Source organism: Haliotis rubra, unplaced genomic scaffold (genome assembly GCF_003918875.1).
Source record: "Haliotis rubra isolate DU_JTF1 unplaced genomic scaffold, ASM391887v1 Scf788, whole genome shotgun sequence".
NCBI lineage: Eukaryota > Metazoa > Mollusca > Gastropoda > Lepetellida > Haliotidae > Haliotis > Haliotis rubra.
In genome coordinates this window covers 62,407-89,881 of record NW_025767510.1, presented here as the reverse complement: position 1 = coordinate 89,881, position 27,475 = coordinate 62,407, and the positions used below count along the sequence as shown (strand labels likewise).

The 27,475-nt window shown below is 44.5% G+C and overlaps 1 protein-coding gene across 1 annotated transcript; it reads right to left on the bottom strand.

Moving 5' to 3' along the window:
• Positions 1-889: 889 nt before the first annotated feature.
• On the bottom strand, positions 890-23,162 carry LOC124261061 (sodium- and chloride-dependent glycine transporter 1-like). The gene is given in 16 exon segments (XM_046695381.1): positions 890-1,156; positions 2,290-2,447; positions 7,440-7,544; positions 8,037-8,136; positions 9,914-10,054; positions 12,180-12,292; positions 12,974-13,098; positions 13,272-13,323; positions 13,326-13,374; positions 13,625-13,759; positions 16,501-16,636; positions 18,880-18,922; positions 22,018-22,108; positions 22,110-22,216; positions 22,784-22,915; positions 23,048-23,162. Coding segments are annotated over 16 exon segments (1,869 nt in total).
• Between the last annotated feature and the right edge of the window lie 4,313 nt (positions 23,163-27,475).

The following is a 27,475-nucleotide window of genomic DNA, read 5'->3' as shown; positions in this document are numbered from 1 at the left end:
CAGGTGTGGACACATTTTTTCACAGATCTGGTTAAATGTATTTCTACGATTTTCTTACTATCATACTCCAACTTTAGTACTAATCACCTTTATAGAACACTTTATTCTGAGCTCGTTCTTTGAACATACCGAAATTACATGTAACAGAACCACGCGTAATCCAAAGCTATTATTCGGTGTTGCATCGTTAATTGGTCGAAGATTTTCTGAACACAAAAATAGTAAAACAATCAGACCTTAACACAAGCACTGACTGTGAAAGTTTCTAATTTAGTCGAAGATTTTGTCAACACAAATAACAGAACTGATATTATTGTTCATTCCTCTGTCGGAGACTTGTTTAACAGCAAGCGGCATCTGTAACGTCAGTGTTACAGACTTGCCTACCCCCTTTTAAAGAAAATAGTAAGATCAGCTAAAAAATAGTAAGGCAGGTGCATTTGATAGTAAGGCATGTTAACGTCAAGAAATAAAGGAATAACATAGCTGGTTAAAATCTTAATAAAGCGTATAATAGTCAAATGTGGTGCCGATCTAATTGACGTTTTTTACAGTCTTTCACTTTGAAATAAACTTTACCGCACTGTAAGATGCAAAGATTATTTATTTATAATGTTTTTGATGCGACTCCTGTTTTCAATACTGTATGTACCGTAAATGACTCTGTAAATAGCATGGGCATGTCTATATCTAGTCTTCTACCACGTATTTGTAGAAGTCGTAAGGAATTTTAGTATGATCGTAAGGTCGTAATTTAGAACCAAACATAGTAAGCCTTACGCCAAAATCGTAAGGATAGGCAAGTCTGGTGTTATTCAACTACTATCCAGAACGTCATTCAGCTCTATCCAGAAAGTCGAGCGCTCCCGACATCACTGTGGGACATTACCTACATCTTGGTAAATGACTCCTGGTAAGAAGGGGGCTCGTCCTTAGTAAACCCCGGATTGTCCAGTCCAGCACTATTGTCCAACTTGTCCTGACCACCAGCCTTCGGATCATAGCCGTTCATTTCTCGACTTAAGTCCTTCCCGGCTTCAGGCTCTACCTGGACCTCTATCGTAGCAAGCTGACGAGTTCCTGCGTACCGGAACTTCCGGTTTTCCTCAAGGGCAGGACCCCACTCCGGAAGTGGGGTTGATAGCTGCCTAATCAACTGAAATATTGACACATGTCCAATGTAAAAACGAAAAAACGTACAGATGGAATAAGAATAAAATACTAAAATACATGCAATTAGTGTAAATGTAGTCACATCTGTTGTGGCTTGCTGTTCAGGTCATCGTAGACCTCCTGTTCAGTATGCCTCTGTTTAAGCCGCTGGGACAAGCGATAGACAGTTCTTGGAAGCATTGGGAATCAGCCTATGTAACGGTATCCAACCTTTTGACTATTTTGCGAGTTTAACAATTTTACCATATGCGCAACAACTTTATTAAGAATTTTCCCTGCGAACCAGAAATGGATAATATTTCACAAACTTCATAGATAAAACATTTCAGCTGAAATAATAACATTTTAGCACTGCTAAGCAGCACCAGAGAAGCTGAGATTCTGTGGCACAGCGAGGAGCGACAAATAGATCGGGTTGTCTGGTTCGATAACTTGCTGAACAGCGGGTCTTCTTTCTCCGACAGCGGGAGTCGTTAATATCAATTACTGGATAATCGGGACCACACTCGATTATGTACAGGATACCGCCGTACAGTCCAGGATATTGTCTTAGAGTGGCTTTAAACAAAAGAAAATCAAACAAACCTTATGTATGAGTGAGTGGGCCCGTGGAGGTCCGGGTTAGAATATTGGTCTTCAGTAACCCATGCTTGTCGTAAGAAGCGACTAACGGGATCGGGTGGTCAGGATCGCTGGCTTGGTTGACACATGTCATCGGTTCCCAATTGCACAGATCGATGCTCATGCTGTTGATCACTGGATTGTCTGGTCCAGACTCGATTATTTGCAGACCGCCGCCATATAGCTTGAATATTGCTGAGTGCGGCGTAAAGCTAAACTCACTCACTCACTGATTGAATTTAGTTTTACGCCACCTTTAGCAATATTCCAGCAATATCACGGAGGGGAGCTCCGGAAATGGGGAAATGAGGAATCGAACATGGGTCTTCGGTGTGCGACGAGCGAACACTATAACCACTAAGCTACACCACCATCCCAACATTATATGTTTCAGTGGCAAATATTATCAAGAAGGCGACCATGTGTCGATGGTTAAGATATCGTGACTTTGTCCTCGTGAAGTCGATAGTGTAGGTGTGTAACGTTGGTACTTACATCCCAGCCGCCATTGCGAAGCAGATAGTAGAGAAACCAGCCAGGGATAGCGCAGATGGGAAACAGAACCACCAGCCAACCGAGAGCCTGCGCCCATTCCGGGTAGATGTAGTCGCCATACGTCAGTGGCTTGTACTGGATAGACTTGAACACTATCACTGTCTGTAACATAGGGTGTACTGGATAGACTTGAACACTATCACTGTCTGTAATTTAGGGTGTAGTGGATCGACTTGAACACTACCACTGTCTGCAACATAGGGTGTACTGGATCGACTTGAATACTATCATTGTCTGCAACATAGGGTGTACTGGATCGACTTGAACACTACCACTGTGTGTAACATAGGTTGTACTGGATAGACTTGAACACTACCGATGTCTGCAACATAGGGTGTACTGGATAGACTTGAATACTACCACTGTCTGTAACATAGGGTGTACTGGATAGACTTGAACACTACCACTGTCTGTAATTTAGGGTGTAGTGGATAGACTTGAACACTACCACTGTCTGCAACATAGGGTGTACTGGACCGACTTGAATACTATCATTGTCTGCAACATAGGGTGTACTGGATAGACTTGAACACTACCACTGTCTGTAATATAGGGTGTACTGGATCGACTTGAACACTACCACTGCCTGTAACATAGGGTGTACTGGATAAACTTGAACACTATCACTGTCTGTAATATAGGGTGTACTGGACAGACTTGAACACTACCACTGTCTGTAACATAGGGTGTACTCAATAGACTTGAACACTACCACTGTCTGCAATATAGGGTGTACTGGATAGACTTGAACACTACCCCTGTCTGTAACATAGGGTGTAGTAGATCGACTTGAACACTACCACTGTCTGCAACATAGGGTGTACTGGATCGACTTGAATACTATCATTGTCTGCAACATAGGGTGTACTGGATAGACTTGAACACTACCACTGTCTGTAATATAGGGTGTACTGGATCGACTTGAACACTACCACTGCCTGTAACATAGGGTGTACTGGATAGACTTGAACACTATCACTGTGTGTAACATAGGGTGTACTCAATAGACTTGAACACAAACACTGTCTGTAACATAGGGTGTACTGAATAGACTTTAAAAATACCACTGTCTGTAACATAGGGTGTACTGAATAGACTTCAACACAAACACTGTCTGTAACATAGGGTGTACTGAATAGACTTGAAAAACTACCAGTGCCTGTAACATAGGGTGTACTCAATAGACTTGAACACTACCACTGCCTGTAACATAGGGTGTACTGGATAGACTTGAACACAACCACTGTCTGTAACATAGGGTGTACTGGATAGACTTGAACACTACCACTGTCTGTAACATAGGGTGTAGTGGATAGACTTGAACACTACCACTGTCTGCAACATAGGGTGTACTGGACCGACTTGAATACTATCATTGTCTGCAACATAGGGTGTACTGGATAGACTTGAACACTACCACTGTCTGTAATATAGGGTGTACTGGATCGACTTGAACACTACCACTGCCTGTAACATAGGGTGTACTGGATAGACTTGAACACTATCACTGTCTGTAATATAGGGTGTACTGGATAGACTTGAACACTACCACTGTCTGTAACATAGGGTGTACTCAATAGACTTGAACACTACCACTGTCTGCAATATAGGGTGTACTGGATAGACTTGAACACTACCCCTGTCTGTAACATAGGGTGTAGTAGATCGCCTTGAACACTATCACTGTCTGCAACATAGGGTGTACTGGATCGACTTGAATACTATCACTGTCTGTAACATAGGGTGTACTGGATAGACTTGAACACTACCACTGTCTGTAATATAGGGTGTACTGGATCGACTTGAACACTACCACTGCCTGTAACATAGGGTGTACTGGATAGACTTGAACACTATCACTGTCTGTAACATAGGGTGTACTCAATAGACTTGAACACAAACACTGTCTGTAACATAGGGTGTACTGAATAGACTTCAACACAAACACTGTCTGTAACATAGGGTGTACTGAATAGACTTGAAAACTACCACTGCCTGTAACATAGGGTGTACTCAATAGACTTGAAAATACCACTGTCGGTAACATAGGGTGTACTGGATAGACTTGAACACAACCACTGTCTGTAACATAGGGTGTACTGGATAGACTTGAACACTACCACTGTCTGCAACATAGGGTGTACTGGATAGACTTGAATACTACCACTGTCTGTAACATAGGGTGTACTGGATAGACTTGAACACTACCACTGTCTGTAATTTAGGGTGTAGTGGATAGACTTGAACACTACCACTGTCTGCAACATAGGGTGTACTGGATCGACTTGAATACTATCATTGTCTGCAACATAGGGTGTACTGGATAGACTTGAACACTACCACTGTCTGTAATATAGGGTGTACTGGATCGACTTGAACACTACCACTGCCTGTAACATAGGGTGTACTGGATAGACTTGAACACTATCACTGTCTGTAATATAGGGTGTACTGGATAGACTTGAACACTACCACTGTCTGTAACATAGGGTGTACTCAATAGACTTGAACACTACCACTGTCTGCAATATAGGGTGTACTGGATAGACTTGAACACTACCCCTGTCTGTAACATAGGGTGTAGTAGATCGACTTGAACACTACCACTGTCTGTAATATAGGGTGTACTGGATCGACTTGAACACTACCACTGCCTGTAACATAGGGTGTACTGGATAGACTTGAACACTATCACTGTGTGTAACATAGGGTGTACTCAATAGACTTGAACACAAACACTGTCTGTAACATAGGGTGTACTGAATAGACTTTAAAAATACCACTGTCTGTAACATAGGGTGTACTGAATAGACTTCAACACAAACACTGTCTGTAACATAGGGTGTACTGAATAGACTTGAAAACTACCACTGCCTGTAACATAGGGTGTACTCAATAGACTTGAAAATACCACTGTCTGTAACATAGGGTGTACTGGATAGACTTGAACACAACCACTGTCTGTAACATAGGGTGTACTGGATAGACTTGAACACTACCACTGTCTGTAACATAGGGTGTAGTGGATAGACTTGAACACTACCACTGTCTGCAACATAGGGTGTACTGGACCGACTTGAATACTATCATTGTCTGCAACATAGGGTGTACTGGATAGACTTGAACACTACCACTGTCTGTAATATAGGGTGTACTGGATCGACTTGAACACTACCACTGCCTGTAACATAGGGTGTACTGGATAGACTTGAACACTATCACTGTCTGTAATATAGGGTGTACTGGACAGACTTGAACACTACCACTGTCTGTAACATAGGGTGTTCTCAATAGACTTGAACACTACCACTGTCTGCAATATAGGGTGTACTGGATAGACTTGAACACTACCCCTGTCTGTAACATAGGGTGTAGTAGATCGACTTGAACACTACCACTGTCTGCAACATAGGGTGTACTGGATCGACTTGAATACTATCATTGTCTGCAACATAGGGTGTACTGGATAGACTTGAACACTACCACTGTCTGTAATATATAGGGTGTACTGGATCGACTTGAACACTACCACTGCCTGTAACATAGGGTGTACTGGATAGACTTGAACACTATCACTGTGTGTAACATAGGGTGTACTCAATAGACTTGAACACAAACACTGTCTGTAACATAGGGTGTACTGAATAGACTTCAACACAAACACTGTCTGTAACATAGGGTGTACTGAATAGACTTGAAAACTACCACTGCCTGTAACATAGGGTGTACTCAATAGACTTGAAAATACCACTGTCGGTAACATAGGGTGTACTGGATAGACTTGAACACAACCACTGTCTGTAACATAGGGTGTACTGGATAGACTTGAACACTACCACTGCCTGTAACATAGGGTGTACTGGATAGACTTGAACACAACCACTGTCTGTAAAATAGGGTGTACTGAATAGACTTGAAAACTACCACTGTCTGTAACATAGGGTGTACTGAATAGACTTGAAAACTACCACTGTCTGTAACAAAGGGTGTACTGGATAGACTTGAACACAACCACTGTCTGTAACAAAGGGTGTACTGGATAGACTTGAACACAACCACTGTCTGTAACAAAGGGTGTACTGGATAGACTTGAACGCTACATAGCGGGGTCATAATCTAACACAGACACTCACAAACAACATGGCGGGGTCATGATCAAACGCAGACACTCACAAACAACATGGCCGGGTCATAGGCTAACGGAGACACTCACAAACAACATGGCGGGGTCATAGGCTAACGGAGACACTCACAAACAACATAGCGGGGTCATGATCAAACGCAGACACTCACAAACAACATGGCGGGGTCATAATCTAACACAGACACTCACAAACAACATGGCGGGGTCATAATCTAACGCAGACACTCACAAACAACATGGCGGGGTCATAATCTAACGCAGACACTCACAAACAACATGGCGGGGTCATGATCAAACGCAGACACTCACAAACAACATGGCGGGGTCATAATCTAACGCAGACACTCACAAACAACATGGCGGGGTCATAATCTAACGGAGACACTCACAAACAACATGGCGGGGTCATAATCTAACGCAGACACTCACAAACAACATGGCGGGGTCATAATCTAACACAGACACTCACAAACAACATAGCAGGGTCATAATCTGACGCAGACACTCACAAACAACATGGCGGGGTCATAATCTAACGGAGACACTCACAAACAACATGGCGGGGTCATAATCTAACGCAGACACTCACAAACAACATGGCGGGGTCATAATCTAACGCAGACACTCACAAACAACATGGCCGGGTCATAATCTAACACAGACACTCACAAACAACATGGCGGGGTCATGATCAAACGCAGACACTCACAAACAACATGGTCGGGTCATAGGCTAACGGAGACACTCACAAACAACATGGCGGGGTCATAGGCTAACGGAGACACTCACAAACAACATAGCGGGGTCATGATCAAACGCAGACACTCACAAACAACATGGCCGGGTCATAGGCTAACGGAGACACTCACAAATAACATGGCCGGGGTCATGATCAAACGCAGACGCTCACAAACAACATGGCCGGGTCATAGGCTAACGGAGACACTCACAAACAACATGGCGGGGGTCATGAAGCACCAACAGAACCTCCAGTAGACAGACGGACGTCTGCCCAGCATCATAGAGATGTCCTCGGAGAACCGACTGTAACCTGCAGTAGACACCACACTGTCAGAGAATTTCATTCTATTATGTTTACAAACAATTCCCTAGACATATAGTCTAAATATGAACTGGTATATTTTCTCACTTTAAGGACGGGCAGATGAAGATTGAATTAGTTATTGAAGGAGTTTATTTTTAAGAGTAAACACGGGTTTGTCTTTGGAAATAGATCTTGAAAAGATTGTTTTAAGGAAAATGATACTACATAGTATTTGGGGTAAAAGTACAGGCTGTCATTTCGGAGAAAAGTTAACAGTATTAAATGTTAAGTGAAAGGGGTTTGGTGGGTGAGTGAGTTGTGGACGTGGGGTGTGTGGGCGTTTTATGGATTGAAATAGATATTGATTTGTCTTTGAGAGTCGATATAGGTGCATGAGCACATTTTAATTCTGTTTCTTTTAGAGTACCTAGTGACAGTGCTGCCTGTGAGTGCTTGCATTAATGGTATTAATTACGAAGAGGAGAGAGAAGCTTTTACCGTAGATGTAGTTGATGGCAATACACTCCACCAATCCAACAAACAGGAGTGGGAAGCCGCCGACGGAGCTGTCTAATAGCTCCAACAGGTACACCCCACCCTACAACATCAACAGCAACCATTACCGTCAACAGTCAGTAAAACTTCTTATAAAACTGAGTATATTATACATAATATAGATATAATTAATATATACTGAACAAGAAATGTTAGGGATTAGTCCATTGTATTATGTATTTTCGTTCAAAGAAATTGGAGATTAGCAACAGCATGCATATTCTGAAACCACTCACTACACTTAACATAAAAAGCAATGTTTCCAATTTTTCCAAACATCCCATTGGCGGCCATCTTGGATTTCAAAATGGCCGCCATATTCAATAATGTGCAACCCTTTCTTCACCTTTAAATGCTATTCTGTTTCTAGTTCCACTATTGAAAAATATATATGCTGTTAAGGATTACTTGTATACACCAACGTACCTAAGACACAGTTACTGTGTATACATGAAGGGAACATGTTACTATAATGTAGGGTTTTTTTCACTTTAAGAGAAAGTGAAAATTTGGAAACATTGTTTTTTGCAGAAAGTAAACCCTATAGAGTGTACAAAACCACACAGAAACAAATCTCCAATTCTTTTTAACGACAAATTAAAAGTGAACTAGATAGATCATGAACATTTTGAGTGAGTGAGTGAGTTGAGTTTTACGCCGCTACTAGCAATATTCCAACAATATCACGGTGGGGGACACCGGAAATGGGCTTAACACATTGTACCCACATGAGGACAGTTTCCTTACAGGACATTTATTCGGAACTAGCAAGACAGCTAAATAAAATAATGGTAAATAAAATAAGTTTGGAGTAAAATGCCAATAATAAGAAATGCTGACATACTCGTTAGACTTTCTGTCACAGATGTAAGTTCTTGTGACATGTACAACACGAAAACTTAAAACATTTGTTGTTTATTATTTCCCATATCCTATAAATGTGTTCTGTTTCTCAAAATAGTTCATTATCTCGGAGGGTTTTTGTTTAGAGAATACGCACGTAGGCCCTTTAGTCTGATACTGGCTGCTTGGTAATAACACCTGGCACTGTGAACGGTGCGCATAAATCAGATCAGATCAGCGTTGAGAATAAATGGAAGGCTGACAACTTGACTCCTGGGAGGGAGGGAGTGAGTTTAGTTTTACGCCGCACTCAGCAATATTCAAGCTATATGGCGGCGGTCTGCAAATAATCGAGTATGGACCAGACAATCCATTGTTTAACAGCATGAGCATCGATCTGCGTAGTTGGGAACCGATGACATGTGTCAACCAAGACAGCGAGCCTGACCATCCGACCCTGTTAGTCGCCTCTTACGACAAGCATGGGTTACTGAAGATCAATATTTGTTTTTTTTGGGGGGTCCATTTTAGTTTTTTTGTTTTGTCTTGTTTTTTTGTTGTTGTTTTGGGTTTTTTGTGGGGAGCGGTTCTATCCTACACAGAAACACATGTATCGCTTTAGCAACTGATTTGTTCGGATTTTGCATCCGCCTAGCAGTGAATGGGTACCCGATAGGATGAGATTGTATCAGTTAACCTTGGGTTGGACACTCCGAAGGGAGCTGAGAACGAAATTCGACTCAACATTGATACATTGCCCAGGATAAAGAAAAGTAACGCTGTAAGCAATATAAACAGTGCTATTTTTTATCCAACGCACAGTATAAGTGGTTTTGAAGTACTCATGTCGGTTAACATGGACGCGGGTGAAATATGATCTCAAGAAGGAAGAGGACTATGGACCACATTTACCATGCACCTTGACAGTACTCACGTTTGTAGTCATGGGTAAAGCCATGCATCTTGACAGTACTCACGTTTGTAGTCATGGGTAAAGCCATGAGGTAGAAGCAGACACACAGAGATATTCGGAAGAGGGTTGAGTTACGGAAGCTTTTCCGGAGGATCCAGTCGTACTCGTCAGAGATGGAGGAGATGATTGTTTCGATGATGGAGAACTGAAACACATAGGCGATGGTCTTACATGGTGAGGTTCAGGAATTACAGTCTGGTCACCTGCAGTTGTAGCTGTAGCTGCTGACAGTGAATATTGCTGTTTGTTGTACCTGTAGCGTGAGTGAATATTGCTGTTTGTTGTAGCTGTAGCGTGAGTGAATATTGCTGTTTGTTGTAGCTGTACCGTGAGTGAATATTGATGTTTGTTGAATATTGCTGTATGCCGTGAGTGAATATTGATGTTTGTTGTAGCGTACCTGTTGTAGCGTGAGTGAATATTGCTGTTTGTTGTACCTGTAGCGTGAGTGAATATTGCTGTTTGTTGTAGCTGTAGCGTGAGTGAATATTGAATATTGTAGCGTGTTTGTTGTGAGCTGTAGCGTGAGTGAATATTGCTGTTTGTTGCGTGATCTGTTTGTTGTAGCTGTAGCGTGAGTGAATATTGCTGTTTGTTGTAGCTGTAGTATTGGTGAATATTGCTGTTTGTTGTAGCTGTAGTATTGGTGAATATTGCTGTTTGTTGTAGCTGTAGTATGGGTGAATATTGCTGTTTGTTGTAGCTGTAGCGTGAGTGAATATTGCTGTTTGTTGTAGCTGTAGCGTGAGTGAATATTGCTGTTTGTTGTAGCTGTAGCGTGAGTGAATATTGCTGTTTGTTGTATATGTAGCGTGAGTGAATATTGCCGTTTGTTGTAGCTGTAGTATTGGTGAATATTGCTGTTTGTTGTAGCTGTAGTGTGAGTGAATATTGCTGTTTGTTGTATCTGTAGTATGGGTGAATATTGCTGTTTGCTGTACCTGTAGCGTGAGTGAATATTGCTGTTTGTTGTAGCTGTAGCGTGAGTGAATATTGCTGTTTGTTGTAGCTGTAGCGTGAGTGAATATTGCTGTTTGTTGTAGCTGTACCGTGAGTGAATATTGCTGTTTGTTGTAGCTGTAGCGTGAGTGAATATTGCTGTTTGTCGTACCTGTAGCGTGAGTGAATATTGCTGCTTGTTGTAGCTGTAGCGTGAGTGAATATTGCTGTTTGTTGTAGCTGTAGCGTGAGTGAATATTGCTGTTTGTTGTATCTGTAGCGTGAGTGAATATTGATGTTTGTTGTAGCTGTAGTATTGGTGAATATTGCTGTTTGTTGTAGCTGTAGTATGGGTGAATATTGCTGTTTGTTGTAGCTGTAGCGTGAGTGAATATTGCTGTTTGTTGTAGCTGTAGCGTGAGTGAATATTGCTGTTTGTTGTAGCTGTAGCGTGAGTGAATATTGCTGTTTGTTGTATATGTAGCGTGAGTGAATATTGCCGTTTGTTGTAGCTGTAGTATTGGTGAATATTGCTGTTTGTTGTAGCTGTAGTGTGAGTGAATATTGCTGTTTGTTGTATCTGTAGTATGGGTGAATATTGCTGTTTGCTGTACCTGTAGCGTGAGTGAATATTGCTGTTTGTTGTAGCTGTAGCGTGAGTGAATATTGCTGTTTGTTGTAGCTGTAGCGTGAGTGTATGTTGCTGTTTGTTGTAGCTGTAGCGTGAGTGAATATTGCTGTTTGTTGTACCTTTAGCGTGAGTGAATGTTGCTGTTTGTTGCAGCTGTAGCGAGAGTGAATGTTGCTGTTTGTTGTAGCTGTAGCGTGAGTGAATATTGCTGTTTGTTGTAGCTGTAGCGTGAGTGAATGTTGCTGTTTGTTGTAGCTGTAGCGTGAGTGAATGTTGCTGTTTGTTGTACCTGTAGCGTGAGTGAATATTGCTGTTTGTTGTAGCTGTAGCGTGAGTGAATGTTGCTGTTTGTTGTAGCTGTAGCGTGAGTGAATGTTGCTGTTTGTTGTACCTGTAGCGTGAGTGAATATTGCTGTTTGCTGTAGCCGTAGCGTGAGTGAATATTGCCCACACCTGATAGAAGTCATATTACATATGAGTCATGACCGTCTTTATGTAATCTCGTCCAGGCAAACCAGTTGTCTATAGTTCAAGCGGGGGACACAAAAAACGGGCTTTACATATTGTACCCATATGGGGATTCGAACCCGGACGGGCGAACGCTTTAACCACTAGCCTACCCCACCATCCCTGATCACCCCGAACGGTAAGAATCATGCATTATAGACTTGATTCTACCTATTTTAGCGTCAGTTCTAACCTGCGAGCTGAATCCTATGATAACCATCATGAAGAAGAACAGGATGGCCCAGACGGTGGGTGCCGGCATGCTGGCCAGAGCTTCCGGGTAGGCCACGAATGCTAGCCCTGGACCTGTCAGGGATAAAGTCTGGAAGTCAATAACTAGCAGTGACTGGGACACATCGGAATTATGTTTTCATGATATTAGTGAGTGAGTGAGGTTTAAAGCTAACCTGGTATATGTAAAATGTTATAAATATAGTGTTTCGACACACAGCGCCATATCTTAACGAAAGGTGGAAAGTTTAATGCATAATTTGTTAAAGCATTCTATTACTTAAAGCATATTATTCCGTACACAGGTATACATTGTGGAGATTATTTGATGCACATGAATTTAGATATAAAAAAACTCTAAAAACTATTGAGCGAACTTCTACCTAACCAAAAGTGAGCATTTTTCTCTCCTTCATCGAATCCTACCCAGCCAACACTACTTATTTTCTCAACTTAAGCGAACTCCTACCTTACCAACAGTGAGTATTTTTCTCAATCCTACCTTACATACAATGAATAGTCGAACACCTGGCTAGCTATTCTCGAACGTTCGTAGCCCTACGAACTTCTTTAGCCCATTCATGACACTTTGCCTACGATCAAAGTTAAGAATTCTTAGGGCTACGAACGTTTCGAGAATAAGAACCCTGGTTCACCTGCGTAACACCTACCCCGATGTAAAGCAAACACCTGTATTGGATGTTGTGAATCTGTCTTACCTACATCAACATCTGCATCGACACTAACATCACGTACCTCCAGCGGCAACATCGGCTACGGTGACCTGTTTATTGTACGCCATGAACCCCAGCACAGTGAACACCACGAACCCCGAGAAGAAGCTGGTGAGACAGTCCACTAGAGGAACGATCAGGGCGTCCCTGGGAGGGACAGAAAACGGTTGTCAAGTGAACGTAGGGAGGCTCATATATAGGGCCTAGACGTGTGGAACAGTTACATCGTTCATGGGGAAATCATGTTGAAATTAATTAGGACGAATACGGGATTGAACCCGCAGCGGATCCTGGCATCGCTCAATAGCCCTGACACACACCTCAGACAATTGTTGTCGAACTTGTTGAAGCTGGCCATGAGGACCAGGCCCCAGAGCACGCACTAAGGGAGTAGAACACCTGAGTGGCTGCGTCACTCCACACCTGGAAGCAAGCATGGTCAGAGGACGAAGATGAACCAATAGCAGTTTACCGTAATATACTATGATATACTATATATTATGTAAATGAATAAATCCCAGAGCTACGCACATGCCAACAATTATCATCTATTAATATTTGTTTGTTTATCAATCAGATCATCTGTTGTTTTTAGGAACAATAGATCGCAACGTTTGGAACATTTTGGAACGATTCTGCTTTGCGAGCCTATAATGCACAGCATCAGCATTACCTCTGAGTCGGCCAGCCGTTCCCATTTGGGCGTCAGATAGTACAGGATGCCATCAGACGCCCCATCTAGTGTGGCGCCCCGGATAAGCAGCGCCGTCAGTAGCAGGTAGGGGAAGGTGGCGGTGAAGTAGACGACCTGCAGCATACACCGGTCTCAGTCAGGCTGGGGCAGGGGAATCAAGTCTCAGGGAGATTAAGTGAGGTCACGAGTCTGAGTTAGGCTGGGACAGGGAGTAGAGCAGACTCATTCAGGGCTGGACAGGGAACACTCAGTCACAGGGCAGGGTACGGAACAGAGCAGTCTGATGCAGGGCTGGACAGGGAACACTCAGTCACAGGGCAGGGTACGGAACAGAGCAGTCTGATGCAGGGCTGGACAGGGAACACTCAGTCACAGGGCAGGGCAGGGAGCAGAGCAGCCTCTTTCAGGGCTGGACAGGGAACACTCAGTCACAGGGCAGGACAGGGAACAGAGCAGTCTGATTCAGGGCTGGACAGGGAACACTCAGTCACAGGGCAGGACAGGGAACAGAGCAGTCTGATTCAGGGCTGGACAGGGAACACTCAGTCACAGGGCAGGACAAGGAGCAGAGCAGTTTAATTCAGGGCTGGACGGGGTACACTCAGTCACAGGGCAGGACAGGGAACAGAGCAGTCTCATTCAGGGCTGGACGGGGAACACTCAGTCACAGGATGACAAGGGGCAGAGCAGCCTCTTTCAGGGGCTGGACAGGGGACACTCAGTCACAGGGCAGGACAGGGAACAGAGCAGTCCCATTCAGGGCTGGACAGGGGAACACTCAGTCACAGGGCAGGACAGGGAGCAGAGCAGTCTCATTCAGGGCTGGACAGGGAACACTCAGTCACAGGGCAGGACAGGGAGCAGAGCAGCCTCTTTCAGGGCTGGACAGGGAACACTCAGTCACAGGGCAGGACAAGGAGCAGAGAGCAGTCTCATTCAGGGCTGGACAGGGAACACTCAGTCACAGGGCAGGACAAGGAGCAGAGCAGTCTCATTCAGGGCTGGACAGGGAACACTCAGTCACAGGGCAGGACAAGGAGCAGAGCAGTCTCATTCAGGGCTGGACAGGGAACACTCAGTCACAGGGCAGGACAGGGAACAGAGCAGTCTCATTCAGGGCTGGACAGGGAACACTCAGTCACAGGGGCAGGACAGGGAACAGAGCAGTCTGATTCAGGGCTGGACAGGGAACACTCAGTCACAGGGCAGGAGGACAAGGAGCAGAGCAGTTTAATTCAGGGTTGGACAGGGGTACACTCAGTCACAGGGCAGGACAGGGAACAGAGCAGTCTGATTCAGGGCTGGACAGGGAACACTCAGTCACAGGGCAGGACAAGGAGCAGAGCAGTTTAATTCAGGGTTGGACGGGGTACACTCAGTCACAGGGCAGGACAGGGAACAGAGCAGTCTCATTCAGGGCTGGACGGGGAACACTCAGTCACAGGATGACAAGGGGCAGAGCAGCCTCTTTCAGGGCTGGACAGGGGACACTCAGTCACAGGGCAGGACAGGGAACAGAGCAGTCTCATTCAGGGCTGGACGGGGAACACTCAGTCACAGGGCAGGACAAGGAGCAGAGCAGTTTAATTCAGGGGTTGGACGGGGGTACACTCAGTCACAGGGCAGGACAGGGAACAGAGCAGTCTCATTCAGGGCTGGACGGGGAACACTCAGTCACAGGATGACAAGGGGCAGAGCAGCCTCTTTCAGGGCTGGACAGGGGACACTCAGTCACAGGGCAGGACAGGGAACAGAGCAGTCTCATTCAGGGCTGGACGGGGAACACTCAGTCACAGGGCAGGACAAGGAGCAGAGCAGCCTCTTTCAGGGCTGGACAGGGAACACTCAGTCACAGGGCAGGACAAAGGAGCAGAGCAGTCTCTTTCAGGGCTGGACGGGGAACACTCAGTCACAGGGCAGGACAAGGAGCAGAGCAGTCTCATTCAGGGCTGGACAGGGAACACTCAGTCACAGGGCAGGACAAGGAACAGAGCAGTCTCATTCAGGGCTGGACGGGGAACACTCAGTCACAGGGCAGGACAGGGAGCAGAGCAGTCTCATTCAGGGCTGGACAGGGAACACTCAGTCACAGGGCAGGACAGGGAGCAGAGCAGTCTCATTCAGGGCTGGACGGGGAACACTCAGTCACAGGGCAGGACAAGGAGCAGAGCAGCCTCTTTCAGGGCTGGACAGGGAACACTCAGTCACAGGGCAGGACAAGGAGCAGAGCAGTCTCATTCAGGGCTTGGACGGGGTACACTCAGTCACAGGGCAGGACAGGGAACAGAGCAGTCTCATTCAGGGCTGGACAGGGAACACTCAGTCACAGGGCAGGACAGGGAACAGAGCAGTCTAATTCAGAGCTGGACAGGGAACACTCAGTCACAGGACGACAAGGAGCAGAACAGTCTCTTTCAGGGCTGGATAGGGAACTCAGTCTCATTCAGGACAGGACAGGGAGCAGAGCAGTGTCGTTCAGGCAACGACGGGGAAAACACACCAGCCACCGTCAAACTAGGACAGGGAACAGAACAAAATTGAATTTGCTGCTATTAGAACATGACGAGTGGCTATAACATGATGACTGGTTGAATTCCTTCACTTTGATACATCACTGAAGAGGATGGAACGTAGTCCCGAAGGGGCCTTTAGTGACACTTATGTCGACACCCACTCTTATCGTACATAAATAACTCAATCGTTCTTCAGTGGTCCCTGGTGTTCGCAGTATTGAGACTCTGATATCACCTCACAGTTTGTTACTTGTCACATATAACAGTGACATGATGAAACTGTAAAACTTTATTTTTTCAGAATAGTTTGTTAACAGTATAACATATACTATATGCAGCTACCTTTCCCAGTGACTTGATTCCCTTGATCAGTACTCCGAAGACAATAAACCACGCCAGCAGCAGGCACAGACTAAGACGCCAGTTTAGGCCACCCATGTTATCCATTCCGTCGTCAGACATCTTCAGCACGTAGTTCCTAAAACACCGGGTGTCAGGGTATGAGACATCGTGAAAGAGATGTCACCAAACGTAGTTTTTGGTAACTCACTTTGTTAGAAAATACCAAATAAAGCATAGATGCTTGCAGAATGTATAATTTCATGAACTCCGGGTGTCGTGATGCTGACAGCTGTAGTACAAATGCTAGTATACGTGGTTATTTGCAGTAAGTGATACGGGAACCCCGTGTGTCACAAGAATGACAAATTCAGATACGTGTGTGCGATGTATATATTGAAGGACCGTGACTGAAAAATGTATTAAAAAATGTAACAGAAATTATTCAAATTCTAAATTAATTACCCATACCCTTGTCGGGTTGTTGCAAAACACACACATTTGAGAAAGCGATCACATGATATTCAATATATAGTAATATGTCAAACTGTGTGCATCTGTTGAAATGGCGAAAGGCGGCATTTGTGATAAGAAACAATTATAACTAGCGGCTATGCGTTCTATTGTCGGGTCATGCTCCCAATGTCTGGATGATTGCCAAAGGAAGATTTTTACACGCTTCAGTAAGAGCATTGCCGAGTTTCGCTTGAGTTGCCTGACGACATCGTGAGAGGGCGACCTGCAACTCGTTCGGGGCGAAGTCTATTGACCGATCTGGCCACTCCATGCAACCAGTGGTCACTCCCTCTCTCCAACATCAACGATCCAGGCACGATGAGGCTCAGCGTTATCATACGTAAGGATGAAGTCCGTTCCAGTTGCTCACGAATACTGTTTCACGTAAATATCTAGAATGTCATTCATTGCCGCACACCTGTATCGTTGATGTAGGACGTGGAAGTCGTTTCCTCTAGCCTTACCGATCCAATCAAGACTGAGCTCCATAGTGGTCATATTCAGGTAGTTCGAATCCAGAAATCTGAAATCTATTGGAATCTTGGTCTGTCCGATTGACGTGATCTTCAGTCCAATCCAAACGTCCCTGTCTGTAATGTCGGGTCGATAGGATGCGAATGCATGCCCTCCGTGACGGAAAACCAGCCTCACGGAGACGATTACACACTGTCTGATTAGAAACATTGACGCCGCTTGCGTTCCGCAGGTCATTTCTGAGTGTGATGGAAGTCACGAACTCATCACGTCCTGTTGCATCAGGATAAACCTGCCTTCCTGCTGTGTTGTGGAACGGTGTCGACAGCCTTTATATGGCTGAGTAACTGATCAACACGTCTGGTATCAATTCTATGGCCTGTTCATCAGACCTTGGCTGACCAAAGGCGTTCAGAACGTGACGGTGTGTTGACCCAGTGTCAAGCACGCCTGTACGTCTGCCTTATATGAATATCGGCATTTCAGATATTTTGAAATAACTCCCAAGTGACACTACTACGCATTCAGACTGACTATTACACCACCCCACTTGACCTAAATTGGTTACACTTCACAATCCACGGCTGTCAAAACAGTTGTTTATGGTGACAGTGTTATTTACAATTTGCATGAGAGCAGACTACAATCCCGATCTGTAATTTTGATCAACAATAACCTTGTTAAAATTAACCTACTGGCAAAGTCTCATTGTCATCGGGGGCGTTGGGGTAGCCTAGTGGTTAAAGCGTTCGCTCGTCACGCCGAAGACCCAGGTTCGATTTCCCACATGGGTACAATGTGTGAAGCCCATGTCTGGTGTTCCCCGCCGTGATATTGCAGGAATATTGCTAAAAGCAGAGTAAAACCATACTCACTCACCTCTTGTCAACGGAACTACCCTGAATTATGTCTGAATCAGTATTTTCCGACAAGAAATAAATAAGGGAACATATGAATGTACAAGCGTTCCTTTATTCTTTGTGACTGTGGATGTTCATGATTTCACGGTTTCAGATGACACCATGTGATGGGAGTGGGACCGTTTGTGACCCTGACAGTGGGTGAATCCAGGGTGATGTATGTTTAACGTAAGTGTGGGTGTTCGGAAACAGATTCCACCATGCTTGATAGACTGCTAGCGGTATCCATTAATGTATGTGTCGGTACCTTCGTTATCAAATATGTCGCTCGTAATTCCACCGTGACGCATTTTGTGTATAAAGGCTTTTAATTGGAATTGAATAACTGTTTTTCAGGTTGCTTAGAATTACTAGAATAAAACTTTATTCGGTATCATGGTGACATTAAAGATAGCTGAATAGCACTAAGTCTTTGATTGTGAAACATTTAACAAACAGAATTGCCTTACACCAGATGCAGAATCATACTCACACAAAGAAGTCCTCGCTGGCTGAGATCGTTGTGTTGTACATCGCTGTGGGCAAATTGTGACAACAATGTTATACCAGCACATTGCGACTAGACATGATGTTTTGAATTCAGGCTATTAAGAGGGACTGTCACACCAAACAATGGTTAAACCCAACCTATGGACACAGACACAGACACAGACAAGATGGATCCTCCACCAGATAATGGTTCAACACTACCTACGGCCACATCCAAGGTGGTTCCTGCACTGGACAATGGTTACACACTACCTACAGCCACATACAAGGTGGTTCCTACACTGGACAATGGTTACACACTACCTACAGCCACATACAAGGTGGTTCCTACACTGGACAATGGTTACACACTACCTACAGCCACATCCAAGGTGGTTCCTACACTGGACAATGGTTACACACTACCTACAGCCACATACAAGGTGGTTCCTACACTGGACAATGGTGACACACTACCTACAGACACATACAAGGTGGTTCCTACACTGGACAATGGTTACACACTACCTACAGCCACATACAAGGTGGTTCCTACACTGGACAATGGTTACACACTACCTACAGCCACATACAAGGTGGTTCCTACACTGGACAATGGTTACACACTACCTACAGACACATACAAGGTGGTTCCTACACTGGACAATGGTTACACACTACCTACAGCCACATACAAGGTGGTTCCTACACTGGACAATGGTTACACACTACCTACAGCCACATACAAGGTGGTTCCTACACTGGACAATGGTTACACACTACCTACAGACACATACAAGGTGGTTCCTACACTGGACAATGGTTACACACTACCTACAGCCACATACAAGGTGGTTCCTACACTGGACAATGATTACACACTACCTACAGCCACATACAAGGTGGTTCCTACACTGGACAATGGTTACACACTACCTACAGACACATACAAGGTGGTTCCTACACTGGACAATGGTTACACACTAGCTACAGACACATACAAGGTGGTTCCTACACTGGACAATGATTACACACTACCTACAGACACATTCAAGGTGGTTCCTACACTGGACAATGATTACACACTACCTACAGACACATACAAGGTGGTTCCTACACTGGACAATGGTTACACACTACCTACAGACACATACAAGGTGGTTCCTACACTGGACAATGATTACACACTACCTACAGCCACATACAAGGTGGTTCCTACACTGGACAATGATTACACACTACCTACAGCCACATACAAGGTGGTTCCCTACACTGGACAATGATTACACACTACCTACAGCCACATCCAAGGTGGTTCCTACACTGGACAATGATTACACACTACCTACAGCCACATACAAGGTGGTTCCTACACTGGACAATGATTACACACTACCTACAGACACATACAAGGTGGTTCCTACACTGGACAATGATTACACACTACCTACAGCCACATACAAGGTGGTTCCTACACTGGACAATGGTTAGACACTACCTACAGACACATACAAGGTGGTTCCTACACTGGACAATGGTTACACACTACCTACAGCCACATACAAGGTGGTTCCTACACTGGACAATGGTTACACACTACCTACAGACACATACAAGGTGGTTCCTACACTGGACAATGGTTACACACTACCTACAGCCACATACAAGGTGGTTCCTACACTGGACAATAATTACACACTACCTACAGCCACATACAAGGTGGTTCCTACACTGGACAATGATTACACACTACCTACAGCCACATACAAGGTGGTTCCTACACTGGACAATGGTTACACACTACCTACAGCCACATACAAGGTGGCTCCCTCAGCTAACAAGACCCGTGAAGGTCCGGGCTAGAATTAATCTTCAGTAACCCATGCTTGTCGTAAAAGGCGACTAACGGGCGGTCAGGCTCGCTGACTTCGTTGAGACACGTCATCGTATCCCAATTGTGTATATCGATCCTCATGCTGTTGATCCTTGGATTTTCTGGTCCAGACTCGATTATTTACAGACCGCCGCCATATAGTTGCGTAAAACTAAACTCACTTACTAAGCTAACAACAACTAAACCCTACCCACTGACAGGATGGACAATGGCTAACCTCTACCTACAGACACTGACTAGGTGGTGCCTACACTAGACAATGGTTAACCTCTACCTACAGACACTGACTAGGTGGTGCCTACACTAGACAATGGTTAACCTCTACCTACAGACACTGACTAGGTGGTGCCTACACTAGACAATGGTTAACCTCTACCTACAGACACTGACTAGGTGGTGCCTACACTAGACAATGGGTAACCTCTACCTACAGACACTGACTAGGTGGTGCCTACACTAGACAATGGTTAACCTCTACCTACAGACACTGACTAGGTGGTGCCTACACTAGACAATGGGTAACCTCTACCTACAGACACTGACTAGGTGGTGCCTACACTAGACAATGGTTAACCTCTACCTACAGACACTGACTAGGTGGTGCCTACACTAGACAATGGTTAACCTCTACCTACAGACACTGACTAGGTGGTGCCTACACTAGACAATGGTTAACCTCTACCTACAGACACTGACTAGGTGGTGCCTACACTAGACAATGGTTAACCACTACCTACAGACACTGACTAGGTGGTGCCTACATTAGACAATGGTTAACCTCTACCTACAGACACTGACTAGGTGGTGCCTACACTAGACAATGGTTAACCTCTACCTACAGACACTGACTAGGTGGTGCCTACACTAGACAATGGTTAACCTCTACCTACAGACACTGACTAGGTGGTGCCTACACTAGACAATGGTTAACCTCTACCCACAGACACTGACTAGGGTGGTGCCTACACTAGACAATGGTTAACCTCTACCTACAGACACTGACTAGGTGGTGCCTACACTAGACAATGGTTAACCTCTACCTACAGACACTGACTAGGTGGTGCCTACACTAGACAATGGTTAACCTCTACCTACAGACACTGACTAGGTGGTGCCTACACTAGACAATGGTTAACCTCTACCTACAGACACTGACTAGGTGGTGCCTACACTAGACAATGGTTAAACTATCCTACTGACATTTACAGTAGTGAGTCCTACACCAGGGAATGTTTAAAGGGAACATACTCATGTTGAGGGTAGCATTAGAGTTGTTAGCGCTCCTACTGTCAACGATGCAGTTGGGACTGTTCCAGTCATTGTCGCAGTGAGACCAAGGGAAGCGTCGACTGCATCGAGGAGAAGAAGTAGAAGAAGCACCAGCCGATGATGACGTTGTAGTAGATGCCGATAAGACCCGACACGATCACCATGCTGTAGCCGAGCCCTGTAGTGAAGGACGTCACAGATGCCTTCTATACTCATGCCAATAATGGTTGTCACCCCTCCCCACCCCAACCCCACACACACCTCACCCCCACCCCTCTCCAATTTATAAATTTGAAGGGGTGACAACCATTATTGGCATGAGTATATATCAATTACAGTCAGTATTGGATATAACGCATACAATTTCAAAAACATGCTTGACAATTATTTTACATGCACCTATCACACAGATACAACAGACTACATGTGAACTATGTTTCACATGACAACAGAAAAACCAAGACTACATATACTGAGGGAAATAAATAAGGGAACATATCAATGTACAAGCGTTCCTTTATTCTTTTCCAGGTTACTTCTCAAGCTTTGTCTTGCATTGTGGGTGAAATTCTGGGAAGATATAAAGGAACATTGCGATGAAGTGGTGTTCTCTTTTTTGTTTCCTTCAGTATATGAGATACGTTATACATGCCTACAGACTGCATAGAATGTTACCCTATGTAGGCCTACAGACTAAACAGACTGGATGTGCTACATGTGCCTACAGACTGTACAATTATCCAACCTTTAAAAAGAGGGTTGACCTTCCACACAGTGATGGGTCCAAGACTGGCGAACTGGCCGAAGGACAGCTCCATGAAGAACAGCGGCATCCCCACAAACAGCTGCATGATCCAGTAGGGGATGAGGAACGCACCTGTGTCAGATTTATTCAGGAATCCTTCATATACACCCATCGTAAACAATCTAATGATAAATTCAACCATAGTCAAGTATCCATCGTGATATATTTCTGTGTTTAAAGGTCTATAACATGTCTGTATTTTACCTCCTCCATTCTTGAAAGCAAGGTAGGGGAACCTCCACACGTTACCGAGGCCAACGGCGTAGCCGACACAGGTGAGGATGAACTCTAGCTTGCCGCCCCAGTTGCCGCGCTTCATCCCTTCCTTGTCTGTCTCGGAGGCAGTCACGCCCTCTTCCGCCGTCATCTGAAAGAGTGAATGAGTAACTTTTAGTCGACGCCGTCTACTTTCGTCTATACTATACTCTCCCAAAAAAGAAACGCATATAGGAATTTCAACTGTATTTTTATGTTTATTTTAAAACATCTTGTAGGCTTTATGAGTCAATGAAATATAGCGAAATTTGCTCACTGGGAATGCAGACTTATCCGTCTTTGGCACCAACTCGAGGAAAGTCAGTTTGAGTGTCACATGGAGACGTGTGGTGGCGCTGAAGTCAATACCTCGTGTGACCACCGTGGGCATCCAGAACTGCACGGCATCGCCTCGGCATCGAACGAATAAGTCTCAGAATCTCGTGTTGCCCAATCGCAGCCCACTCTGCCTGTAGTGCCTGTGCGAGTTGCTGAAGTGTCTGGGGCTGAGGGTTACGGCGTCGCACCCGTCTGTCAAGGGCATCCCACAGATGTTCGATCGGGTTTAAGTCCGGTGATCTTGAGGGCCAGGGGAGCACATTGATGTTGTGGTTCTGGAGGAAGTCTCTAGTGTGACGTGCTGTGTGGGGCCTGGCATTGTCCTGTTGAAACAACTCCCTCTGGCGATCAATGATTGGAAGGAGGTGTGGGCGTAAGACTTCGTCACAGTACCGTTGAGCTGTCAGGTTGCCCTGGATCATCACAAAATCACTTCCCCTACGGCGGGTGATCTCTCCCAACACTTCCCCGACGGAATCTGTCCACCTGGGGAACGCAAGCGTCGGCGAAACGTTCACGTCAATGTCTGTACACCCGCATTCTTCCATCGCGTCGTTCCAATAGAAATCGTGATTCATCACTGAACCAGATTCTACGCCAATTCGGTAGGTTCCAGGCCTGAACGTTGGTGCACCATTGAAATCGATTGTCGAAGCACAGGGCCAAAATAAGGTCTTCTGGCACGTAAACCAGCCTCTCTCAACCTGTTCCTGACGGTCTGTGCAGACAGCCTCCTCAATCCGGGTAATTGTCGAGCGGTACTGGTCGCCGTAGCTGTTCGATGACGCAGGTGATGTACCCGGATGTAGCGATCCTGCGCCGCAGTGGTCGCTCGAGGTCGCCCACTACGAGGGGCATCTGCTACCGCATTCTGCCGGCGATATCTCTCCCAGAGCCGTGAAATGGTGCTTTGGTGAACATTCATGCGTCGGGCAAGTGCACGTTGAGACTGGCCAGCTTCAAGCAAACCAATGGCGATATGACGGTTGGCTTCACTTAGATGTGGCATTTTGCGTTCGTCAACAATATTCCAAATACAGTGAATAATCGACAGACAGCGATCAACCTTTTATACCCATCATTGAGACTATCTGATCTCCAACTTTCACGTGCATTGCATGGGAATTGTGTATTCTGTGACACTACACGCCGAAATTGAAAATCATGCTGTTAAATACGGGTATTTTACGGATGGTGCGTTTTGTTGTGATGTTTCAAAACATAAACACCATAGGACTCATAAACAGAGCAAAACCTTTTGTAAACTGAATAACGTTTTAATTCATTGCTACATGAAATTGCTATATTTATGATGCGTTTCCTTTTTGGGAAAGTATATTATTTTGTGTTATCATTGAGTCATGGGTGAAAATAACCCCAGGTCAGCAACACATAGGTTATGTCTGAAGACAACTAATTCTATCAAACTTTGAAAGTTCCGTGTTACATCTGGTCTTCAGCAACCGATGTTTGTGGTATCAAAGCTCCAGATTCGATTGTTTAAACACGGTCGTCATAAAGCTTTGTGTGACGTTAAACAAATATCAGCGTCTTCAAAAAACGTATTTTTTTTAGATATACATGGTGTAAGTGTTCAGATAACATGTCGCTGGATTATCCCAACAAAAAAACATTGAATATTGTTAAGTGACACTTTTAAAAACTGTTGGCAACGATCACGCCTGCCATGTTCTCAAACAAACCCCTTAGTTTGAAAGCACAACAAGTTTAGTTGGGACTTTCGACTTTCCGCTTTGTAAATACACAACCTTAAGGGTTCTTGGACTTTTCTAACAACTTGTGTGTAATGTCTAGGCTTTTAACGAATTGACAGGTCTAACGCCAATACGATCCAAATTGATGTTTAACGTACAGTATTTAGCACAAATTAACAGTTCTTATCCGCCAGTAAATTAGTTTCATCTATGTATATTTAGTGTTTATTCAACTGTCGACCATACATATATTTATGGCTTTCGTTATCTTCCAAATGACATTTGAATATGATCACACCCTCTTTGGCTGTCTGTGTTTTATCGCCTTTATCCCGCTGGATGATATACACACAGATTGTCTAGGCTGAGGAGCTACCTCGGGTGCTTGGTACAGCTTGTATACCATGTCATAAATCCATTCCATTGTTCCCATACAAGCACAATGACGTAAGCACCTTCTGATCAATGTGTTGCTTTCATGTGTATGAAACATACCCGCCAATGAAGAATCATTCCAAAATGTGGTGTTAAGAATATTGCTTTATACAAGGGTGTTTCAAAACTATAACTGCATGCATGTTCCTATAATATTTATTCCATTCTATATATCTCGCGTAACCTATTATGGCTTCCACTACAGTAAACTCTAGTTTAACTCGTTTATTTCAATTATTTATCCAACAAATCCATCTGATTCTTTACTTTGATCTAATTTTGTTCGTAAGCATGATTAAGAAATACGTTTTAATGCATCCTGAAGTACATGAATGCCAAACAATTCCAAGAAAATCAGAATGAGGAAGAAGGAAGAAATTAGAACAACAGTTACGGTATACGCTGGCATCAGCCATCCTTACTACACAGACATATCATACAAACATCATCTTATCTTCCGGTACAAATTAATGAATGTACAAAACAAAATTGCTTGATTTTACATATAATTATAGTTATGGCATGCTAAATATAAAAATACCAGTACTTGAACCCAGAACCAGCAGATTCTGAAAACTGAGGTTGAAGTTTTCAATAATAGTGATTATTCATTGTTTCATGCTAATATCGACGAAAATATGTGATTTGTGTCACAAACATTTATACATTTGAAATTCAGTTTATGATATTATTCAAGCCTATTCTTATAACGATTATGTATTCTGCAGCCCCCCAGATACTTACAGATAATATTGTGCCATATCACTATAATCAATGTAAAGGAATTTTCGTGGTCTATTTTCTCAAGAGAATGTTGCCAAGTTTTGTTACGCCGTCATCGTTTTCTCATCGTCATCGTAATGACCCTCTCTCTGAACATTTATTTTCATCAGTTTAGTTTTTATCTCAAACTTCAGAGTAACATTACATCCCACAGGGGCGTAGGAACAGGGGGGCTTGTCCCCCCCTCCCAATCCCCCTCCCAATTTTTTCAAGACGAAACCATATATCTACCTTACCATAACTACAATTTCATTTTGATTTTACTTTTCATAAATTACACCCACCCCACCCACCCCGCTCTGAAAACCGTTCCTACGCCTCTGTTCCAAGATATTATGCATTGACCTTTGTACTAAGAATATGTCGTAACATTAATGTCGTAATATCTCCCTACGCCTTCTTTCATTCCTACCTCCGTCATGGTTACACCAGCTGTTCACTCGGGACACCTCAGTAATTCCACGGGCACCTGCTCACTTCGGACACCTCAGTACTTCTACGGGCACCTGCTCACTCCAGCAACCTTGGTGCTATTACGGGCACCTGTTAACTTGGGACAAATCAGTGCGTCCACGGGCGGCTGCTCACTCGCGACAAATAATTCGAGGAACACCTGCTCACTCGAACACCTCAGTACATTAAAGGAACCTGCTCACTCGGACACCTCAATATTCCTTAGGAGCCTGCCCGCTCGGACACCAAGAAATTATACGCGCCTGTCTGTAGCGGCACCAGGTGTGATAAGGAGCGAGTTGGGGGATGTGTGCCGACACCTGTAGCTCCCTCCGTGTACTGTCGGAACCCGCAGCCTACTGCCCATGGTCCATGCCAGAAATCAAGAGGGGTATAAATCAGGTCTAAATAACAGGTAGTGCTTGAGTATAACAGGTACTTTGAATTAGGGTGCACAGCGATTACCAAGCGAGAGAGACGGAATGGCGGGTGTGGTAGGTGGTAGGGGTGTTAACCTAGTGGTTGAAGCTAAAAGACTCGGGTCCAATTCCCCACATGGTTACAATGTGTGAAGCCCATTTCTGGTGTCCCCCGCTGTGATATTGCTGGAATATTGCACAAGGCGGCGTTAAACCGTACTCACTCACTCACT